This window comes from Alligator sinensis, unplaced genomic scaffold, assembly GCF_000455745.1.
Source record: "Alligator sinensis unplaced genomic scaffold, ASM45574v1 scaffold1030_1, whole genome shotgun sequence".
NCBI lineage: Eukaryota > Metazoa > Chordata > Crocodylia > Alligatoridae > Alligator > Alligator sinensis.
Window position 1 is genome coordinate 946,884 of NW_005842592.1, and position 9,452 is coordinate 956,335.

General features: G+C 44.1%; 1 protein-coding gene across 1 annotated transcript in view; it reads right to left on the bottom strand.

Moving 5' to 3' along the window:
- Window positions 1-1,965, bottom strand: part of PCYOX1 (prenylcysteine oxidase 1) — a 3,902-nt gene extending 1,937 nt beyond the window's left edge. The window contains exons 1-4 of the mRNA XM_006032900.3: window positions 1,815-1,965; window positions 1,235-1,441; window positions 794-968; window positions 191-402 (exon numbers count right to left, since the gene is read on the bottom strand). Coding sequence (XP_006032962.1) covers window positions 191-402; window positions 794-968; window positions 1,235-1,441; window positions 1,815-1,920 — 700 coding nt within the window. The 5' untranslated portion in view covers window positions 1,921-1,965. The remainder of the gene's footprint in view (window positions 1-190; window positions 403-793; window positions 969-1,234; window positions 1,442-1,814) is intronic.
- Window positions 1,966-9,452: the final 7,487 nt, after the last annotated feature.

Genomic DNA, 9,452 nt, shown 5'->3' on the forward strand with positions numbered 1-9,452 from the left:
TGAACCTTGGGAGGGACTTGCCTTTTCACCGGGACTGAATGCTAAAAGGCTAGAGAACAAAGTGACTGAAGAACTGGAGCTGTGTGTCTAGATCAGCAAGCAGAAGTCACAGTGCCAGCCTTAGAAGGGTGTATTCATGTGCCAGTAGGAATGGGGCCAGGTAAGCTTGAAGTGCAAATTACATGCTCACCGACAAAACCATTGATGTTCACAGTTTGCCCATAATTGACTCTCATGACTGGAGTTACCACCTCATTGATAAATGTCTGGGAGAAGCCAGTCTTCTGCAAAGCCTTGCCAATAGTCTCATTCAGGAGCTGCAGGAAGTAATCCCCTCCCAGGGCACTGACTAGCTTCTCTGTGCTGGTGAAGGCATAGTCATTATCCTGGTAGCGGTAGATCCTTTATTCAAAAGGAGAGAGGAATGTGAATCAGAAAATACGTTTATATGGGTAGCAGTGTTTCTGAGTGATATGAAACTGTTACATCATACAGGACAGAGACCACTAGGAAGAGAAAGGGTGATTTTTGTCTCTGACTATACGACTACAGAAGGCATGGTAGATTTGTACTTTTCCAAGATGGTGACACTGGACCATATGTGTAGCTGATAGGAGAGAGGGCAGCAGAGAGGCTAGCTAGCCCCCAGTTTCCCCTAATTACCTGAATGGGTCTGGCTGCATTTTATTACTGTTTTTTTCTGGTGTTCATCAATCAGCACAGCATGTGTCGCATATAAGTCACTCAGGTAGTGGAATGAATTTAGTTTAGGCTTAATAGATAACACTGTTACCTCATGAACTTGTCCATGATATCCTCCACCCACATGTACATTCGCAGAGGGTTCAACCAGTACTGCCAAAGAAGCTTAAGAACAGTGATGATGTACCAGCCACTCTCCTCAAATACAAATTTGTCTCCACTATAAACGCCTGCCAGGTGGTTCTGGCCTTGTGTAGGAGAGAGTCCTGCATGGGGAAGAAATACCTGCTGTAAGCTAGCAAGATTTGATAGCAAAGCAACTCTCCATTCACTGCACGAGGATTATAAAAGGACCCCCCCAAAACAGAGAATGCAATAATTCTGATTAACCCATTTATCCCAATGAGGTTTTATTTCCTTTTTAAATACCTACCAATGCGGCCGGCACTTGGAACTATGAGTAATGCCCTGGCAGGGTAGTAAATTAAAGAGAGGGAAGAGAATCTTGTGCTCCCTGGGAGCAGCCACTTACCCAGTTCCTTGACAAAGGCTTTCATGTGCAGGTTAAGGGGGTGGATGACAGATCCCCCCGCTTCATACTCTTTGCCTTCCACACGGATAGTAGCCAAACGGCCCCCGACCGCTTCTCTCTCAAACAGGTCGATCTGTACATCTCTGCCAAACTTCTGGCGTAAATAATAAGCTGCGCTGGTGCCACCAATGCCAGCGCCAATAACAGCTGCAAGCACATTTCAGACAGAAGTCAGTTTCTCATTTAGGTCCTTGCCACCAGCTCTGGACTCAGGTGGCAATTTCAGTGCATGATTTGTCGGACGCTGGGGGAGTACGACCCCCCGGCTCCTCGTTTCGTGCGGGGCGCTGGTGTCACGTCACGGCCCCGGAAAGCGTCACCACCCAGCACCGGCGGGGGGCGGCGATGAAGAGCGGGGCGGGGGCGCGGTTTCACCTCCGCACATGCGCGGTGCCGCTGCGCTCAAGCCCGTCACCCCAGCCTCTTCCGCGCGCACCGCACCGCTTGTCCCCCGCGCTGGCAGAGCGCGCCGGCGGGCGGCACCGGGCCCAGCCCCCGCCCTGGGGTCCTCGCCCCGTACCGATCCTGTCGGGGGCGTTGCCCAGCGCCTGGCTCCACACGCAGCCCAGGAGCAGGAGCAGGAGGGCGAGGGCGGCAGGCAGGTGCTGGGCGCTCCGCACGTCCATTGCGAGGCTGCGCAGAGCTGTGCGCAGGCGGAGCCAGCCTGGGGGTGGGCCGTCCTCCTGGTGCCCGCCGCCTCGGGTCGGGACAAAGCATTATACTACATAGGCAGCCTGAGAAGCTTGCAATTTTGAGAGAATAGTGAGCAATTCCAGTATTGACGCCGCTGTTTTCCTTCAGTGAAATGCAAATAAAATAAATTTGTGTAATCCTGCAGTGAAATGCAAATAAAATAATTTTAATTAAAACCACCTTTTCCCCCATAATAAAACAAGTATGTTTATTACACATATATAGCAGTATGAACTGCTTGGTCTGGATCAGGCCTTAAAAGCGGTCTGGGTCACTTCAGACCTAGAAGAAAAAAGTGTAATGTTTTGCAAAGACTTAAACAACCTGCTTTAAAACAAAATCACTATTGCACTGGTTTATTATTTTTTTCTCTCAGTCACTTCCATTCAATAGAATTGTTTTTCTTCTGATCCAAACTGCCATCTGGAAATTACACAAGTTTGCAGTGCTACAGAATGAGTTCTCTACTTGGCAGCTGGTGGCTACTGCAGTCTTCATAGTTTCCCCACCCCTTTGATACATTGGAATGACCGTAGTTCTAGGGACATACCCTATTTTGTTTTATTGTTCCCCTGTTTTACTAACAATGCGGTGTGCCAGGAATCTTTTTACATACGAATCCATGTGTAAGTGTTCTAGTTACCCGAAGTAGTTTGTACGTTTACTTGATGACTTGCGTCATGTGCGTACTAGCCCCTAGGTCACAGCTGCTCTTCTAATTAAGGTTCTTTTTCAGCACTTCTGCCCTATTGCCTGCCATGACTTGGATCAAAATAAAAAAAGAGGGAGGTTTGCTGTTCGTAATTACTGGTGATCTGGGTGCTAATGAGGACTTTTTTTGCCCTCTATTCTACTTTTATGGGGCACTGTTGTGTCTAAGCTGCTGGGGCGTTATCTCTGTGGTGCTCCCGGTTATCTTATCATTAATTTTTGGTGGGCTGCAGGACTGTGGATCCCTGTATTTCCCACAGGTACATCTGTCCTGAAGCACTGCCACCCACAGTTGGTTGTTTCCCATCTCTTCAGGTTCCCAGGCTGAAATCCTTGTTGCCATGCTAATAGTGTGCTCTTTTTACCAAGTGTAGGTAAGTATGGAAACTCCTCCAAGTCTCAGGAAGAGAGAGTCTCCCACTCTGCTCCTCTGCACCTCCCAGGACATTGTCTCTGGCTTCATTTTTCTCAGTGTTCTGTCTCCTCGCTCTTCTCGTCTCTCTCTCCTCCTCTCGCTTCCGGTTGTTGCCAGGTGAGGTTTTTTTAGCTATTCTCTGTCCCGCACCCAGCCAACTGGAGCCAACAGGAGCTAACGAATTTCGGCGCTTCTGATCTTCCTGCTTCTTGTTCTTTCGTTTCTTCTCTCTCACCAGGTAAGTGTTGGTGCTCGGAGCAGCCTCCCCAGCACGTCTCGCATTGTTCGGGAACCTTCTCCTGGGTCCCTGTAGCCTCTTCAAGGTGGGCAGTTCGATCCTTGCTGCCATACCAAGTCAAAAGGATTATGGGAGGAGGGAATACAGGCAGCCACACAGAAGTTACAGAAGATCCTTTATTTTGAAACATCTTCATCTCACCCCTCATGCAATAAGGGGTCAGATTTTCACTTAATCAGCCATTTTTTAAGCTGCCTCCAGCTATGCACTTGAATTTGGTCACAGCTATATACTGCTTTCTGTGGCCAGATCGGGCAAAAATTGTCACTTCTGGAATGCCAATTCAGTTTGCAGAATGTGTGTGTGTTTCTGTTATTTATGCTGTTTGCAAAAAAAAGGCTTTTATATATTTTAGGAAATTCTTACACACTCAGAGAATTAAGTAATAATTATAAAGAAAGCAAAGAAATGCAATGAGCTCCCACTGACAGACACTTGGAGGCATCCATTAACACACTTTCTGTCTTTGAAGTATTTTCCCAGAATCTCTCCGGTGGCTGATGGCCACACAGCAGTTTGAGGCATCCAAGAAACGTATCCTTTGCTCACAAGAAAAAAATGAACACTGAATGTGATATCAAAGGAGTGATGCCGGGTAAGTAAAAGTGCCTGGCAAAGTCAGGCAGTGGAAATCCAGATAGATGAAACTTTTTTTTTTTTTTAAATAAATATCCACATAGCACAGATTGATATAATCATGTTACTATCTGTAAAATTACCCTATTTAATCGTTCTGTATTTTTTGAAAAACCCATTAGCTATGTTCCAATTACTCAGCTTGTTGAAGAGTACTAGCAAGTATATTCTCATCTTTCAGTGTTGTGCTTTTAGAGATGTCTAATGGTAAAATTCCTCATAGCTACAGAGCGTTGTATTAGCTTTGTATTTCTGGACCTTGTATCTTGAGAATATCAACAAATGGGGTTGTGCCTGTTTGTATACAGATTCATTTATTCATATGGGAAAGTGGCAGCCCCCAACCACCAAGTTGTAAGAAATTTCCATTCTAGCACAGATCTGAAAACAGTGCCAATTTCCACATCTTGCAATCTTGCGCAGCTAATCAGTTCACTTGAAGTCACTTTGCATTTGAGCCACATAGCATTTTAAAAGCAGTTTTTACTGCTGATGGTAAGATGCTTTTTCTTGGGGAATTTAAACATGGTTGGTTGGTTTGAGCTTTTAAGAAGAGTTAGGCTGCTATTGTTGAACAATTGTCACTGAAACACTGATGTTATTGCCTCCCCAGACTGCTTCAAGAAAGAGGAGCTTTATGTGACTCCTGTGTACAATTATAACAAGGGAGACTGTTTTCTGAGGCTCCTTCGTCTCATTGTTATACCTGTCAAATTCTTTTCAGGCTCCCCTTTTACTCTTCAAAGCCCCGGCAGTACACATCAATATGTATATGAACTGGCAGATAGTCAGAAATTAGGTAGTATGTTTTTAAGGTCCTTTTGTAGCTGAACTGTTCTGTGCTAGGTGAGGGTCTGCTTTCTTGGTGCATCTGTGTTCTGTGTCCATCGCTGTAAATTTCACCTCAGGACTGAAAACCCCTCCAGAACTTCATGAGCATCTGAAATCCTGATTTAAGCCAGCTAGCCAAAGGAATTTAGTGAAATTATGAGTTTTTATGCTGGATCTTTGCACCTGAGTGACTTTTATTGGTAGAGTGATATCTGTAATAACTAAGAGTGAATGATAATCTTCCTCGGTGACTCTCACATAATCCTAGTTAAGATCTTTATTTTGTTGTTGATACTCAATGGAAAGTGGCACGGTTCACCCCACAGTTATACTTGCTTGTGTACATATAGTTGTACCTTCTGAGTACAGATCACCATAGGCAGCGGAAGGCCAGGCTAATGGGGCTTAGCTCCCCACAAATGTGGCTCCACTGCTTTGGAGCCAGAGCTGTGCCCAGCGCCCCTGCCACATGCTCTGCCACAGCCCTGCAGGAGGGACGGTCAGGGTCCAGGTGGGTGCACCCTGCACAGCACCATGCCCTGCACCCCTGCCATATCCCTAGGCCCCCACCCAATCCTGTTGTTTCCCACTGCCTATGCAGATCATAGGTTATAGTTAGCAGATATGCCTTATATCTATGCCAGGAAAATAATTCCAAGAATGATTTGGAGCCTCCTGAGGCTGGAGACAAGCAGGAGAAGAAGCAGGGAGATGGAGACAAGCAGGAGGCTGGAGATAAGCTGGAGATTTCCCCTGCTCTCTCCAGCCTCCTCCTCACTCTCTGCTACTGCTGGTTATTTGGGGGGGGTGCTGAGAGAGCAAGCTGGAAGCTGGGGAACTGAATGAAGGACGGCAGGGGGGAATGAATGGGAGTGGAGGGAATTAACGGCCGGCAGGGGGAACAAGTCTCCTGCTCATTCTCCTATTCTCTCCAGCCTCTCCTGCTTGTTTTCCTGCTCCTTTCCAGCCTCCGGAGTCACGTTACATACCCTTTTGAGGCTGGAAATGGTTGGTCCTTTTTGATTTTAAATGGAATTTGTAAGCAGGTGAAACCTAATCAGTGAACAGACTCTGAGGCCTCTCAAAGGTTCATGTTATTCCAACTACTTGGTGCAGTTTAACAGCTGCCCATTTTCAGGTGACACTGCAACTAAAACTACTTCATTGAAACTAGATGCAAAAACCCATTGCTGTGTAGTAAGGTAGCTCACAGAAGGAAAAGAGATCAAATGGATTAAGTGTAAACAGACATCCTGAGAATATAACACAATGGAGCTCAGGGGAGGAACAAGGAATTTCATGAGACATTTTCCAGGGATGTCTCACTGAATCAAAGAATGAAGTTGTGACAGTGATCCTGTCCCCACCTGCACATGTGTGCAGATATGTCTGCCCAGCCTCATAGCCAACCATGTCTAAAGCTGCTGACCAATCTGGGAGGAGCAGCAGGGACATCCAGGCCATTGATAGGAGATGCTTAGCCAACAGGACCAGCATTCTTGTTGCCACACCTAAAACAAAAGTGAGACTACTGAGGGACAAGGCTATTTTGTTGCTTCAGATGACTGTTGCTGTTTGTTGCTACCATATTCTCATTAGCCTTGGACTGTGGGGTTCATTTTTATGCAAGAAGCAAGAATTCTTGAGAGTGATATCTTGCATTGGACCAGCAACACAGTTTGGATAGACATAGACAAGCTTTTAGGTACCTACCTCATTTTTCTCTGAGCAAAAGAACAAAGGAAAAAAACTCCTCTTTACAGCTATTTTATTATTAATTGCTAAACAGACATGTTGATGGTTTTCCACAACAATTTATTTTGTTTTTTTTCCCCCATTTACACTGTTTTATGCATGGAAGTGCCATTTAGAGCTTATGACACACATTTTTTCACCAAAAAAACTTGAGAGAGCACTGCAGCATTTCAGATTCTTCAAAAAGACTGATTTTTACTGATGACCTTTTTAATCAGAATTCAGCATTGAAATCTGTTTAATAAATGAAAAATTCAGTAAGTATTCTGGTAATTTTTTAAAGATTTTCAATAAAATGTCTGTAAAAATGAATCTGTTTGACCAAAAGAACTGTTTTGACAATGGTGACTCTCAGAAAAATGTCACTTTCATTTTTTTTGATTGGGAAAACAATCCTTTGAAATTTCTACCCTCTCTAATCCAAACTTTCTCCCTCTGGGAAGCAAGAAGAGACTGGTATTTCAATGTAGTTGAAAGACTGAGGAGTTGCTTTTCCCAAATAAGAGTATAAATCACAAGGAACTATGTGGAAGAGAGATCCGTTTGGGGAAGGCAGTGAGAGGGAAGCTTGATGAAGGATTTTGACATTAATCTCCTTGTGCCCTTAGAGAATGGTATCCTGTTTTAAACCATTCTTATTCTGGTAAGAGGTTTTGTACATTTGAGATGAAGGGCAACATCCTTAGCTGGAGTAAACCAGGTTCTGCTCCAGGTTAGGATACAGCCATATCTTACTTGTTGTTTGTTGGATGCTATTTAGAAGTCTAAATAAGTAATTATCTGAGTTTCAGACGCGATGCTTCCAAGGAAACCTGCCCTTGTGTGCGTTTCATCATCTTTCCATACATAAGAGACATTGTAGAAACTCTTTGACCATGTTGAATAGGAAAAACCCCTTTTTGCTGCTCTCTAGATGAAAAACTAAACAGGGTGACAGATGTTGACATTCAGGATGCAGGTGTTCATTTCCAAGACAGGTGTAGGGGAGTCGCAAGAGTGTTACAGAGTATAGGAACAAATGCAGATACAATTGCAAAGGTAGTCATTAGATAGGGAACACACAGGGACATGCAGTATATTCATGTGGTGTATTATAACTCAGGGAAGAGAGGGAATTTGGTGTTAGAATACCCTTTTTCCCCATTGGGGGTCATTTCTGAATTGCCTGATAAGAAGGTTTCAGAACCAGGTACTGAGTCTTAGCATTCTCTGGCTGATAGCAAACAGCAGCAAAATCTGCTGGCAAAATCTTTCTCTCATGCCCACCCCACATATTCCGTCTGCTAGTGCTACCAGTAGCTCAAGTGGGAAGGATGAAGCTCTGCCCATTCATATCCAAACCCTGCAGATGGGGACTCAGTTTGGTTCCAAACATTGCAATTAGGAATGTTTTCAGTTTTAAGTATAGAAAAGTACATTAAAAAGGTTAAAGGCATATAAATGTTAGACCACTTGAATCCTTGCATGCTTATGCAACCTTTATTTGGCCTCCTGGCATACATGTGTTAGGATACAGTTTTTAATAATTTGATTACACCCTGTTTTTTCCACATGCCTAATTCCACGCATAGGGTGGATGATGCTAGGGGAAGGAAGCTGTTGTTTGTAGGATCTTTTCCTCAGTTGTTGCAGAGGTTGGAAGGTGTGTAGTGAATGAGGCAGGGAGACAAAAGATGGTTTCAAGGCTAACGAAGTTGAATTCCACCCTGAAGAACTGAATTCTTTCCCTGTGTCTGTCACAGAGCACCTAAGTGATACAGGGCAAATGACACCAATTTTTTCACAGCTGCTCACCAGTGATGTGTGTTACATTTGTGTGTTGCATTTTCTGGTTACCTACTTTGAAACACTGGAGTTCGCTTGGCACAAGTGCTGAGCATTCACAACTGCACATTTGGGAATTGTAATTTTGGCAGGTAAAATATTATTAAATGATAAGTACTTTGAACAATGAGGGCATAAGTATCTGAAGTGGGGTTTCTGAGATTAGGGGGTCTTTCTCCTTGATCCCTTTTCTATTTGAGTACCCCATCTGTGAAAGAGGGATAATCCCCCTCTCAACTCTTAGGAAACTTGTGGAGCTTATTGCATTTATGTTTAAGGAGTATCATCATATACCTGCTCGTGAGGAAACCAGTACATTTGTGCATTAAATAAAAGCTAGGACTGCCCACTGAATAAGGAGAAAAAATACTGAATTAGCTGCCCCTTCACTGAATAGGAAGGAATCCAGCAGGGGAAAAAAAACATGTGATCACATAATGCAGATCTATATCATTATGCAGTTACCTAAGGGGGCTTCTTTTACTATTGTTCAAGTGAGCTAATTCTAGTATTTTCAAACCCCGATGGTTGCCAGCAATTTTGGATGCTTTTTCTCTGAGCTTTGATTTATTAGCTATGTTTGTTTTTCTTTGTCACAAGGGGTAATGAAGAGGTAGATAAGCAGGCATCTAGTTTGGTAGCAAAGAGCTCGATTGAATTTGATCTGAAAGCAGTACTTCTGAAATGTAGAGGAAATGAGGATTTAACTGCATCAAAGTTTGTGTAGAAGAATTGGAGGCTTTGAGAGGTTCATTCCCCCCCCCCCGCGCAATCAAATTTAAACTTCCAAATGAGGAGCTGTATTTTCTGCTAAGGTTATAAAGAGTTTTCTTGTTTATAGTTTTCCTTCTGTGTCCCCGAGGAGAAAGATTATAAAGAGTGATGGCTCTGGAGTGCAGGAAAGCATAAAATGGGGCTGTGAGTTGATTAGCTTCATAGTTTCATAGTTGGTAGGGTCGGAAGGGACCTGAGCAGATCATCAAGTCCGACCCCCT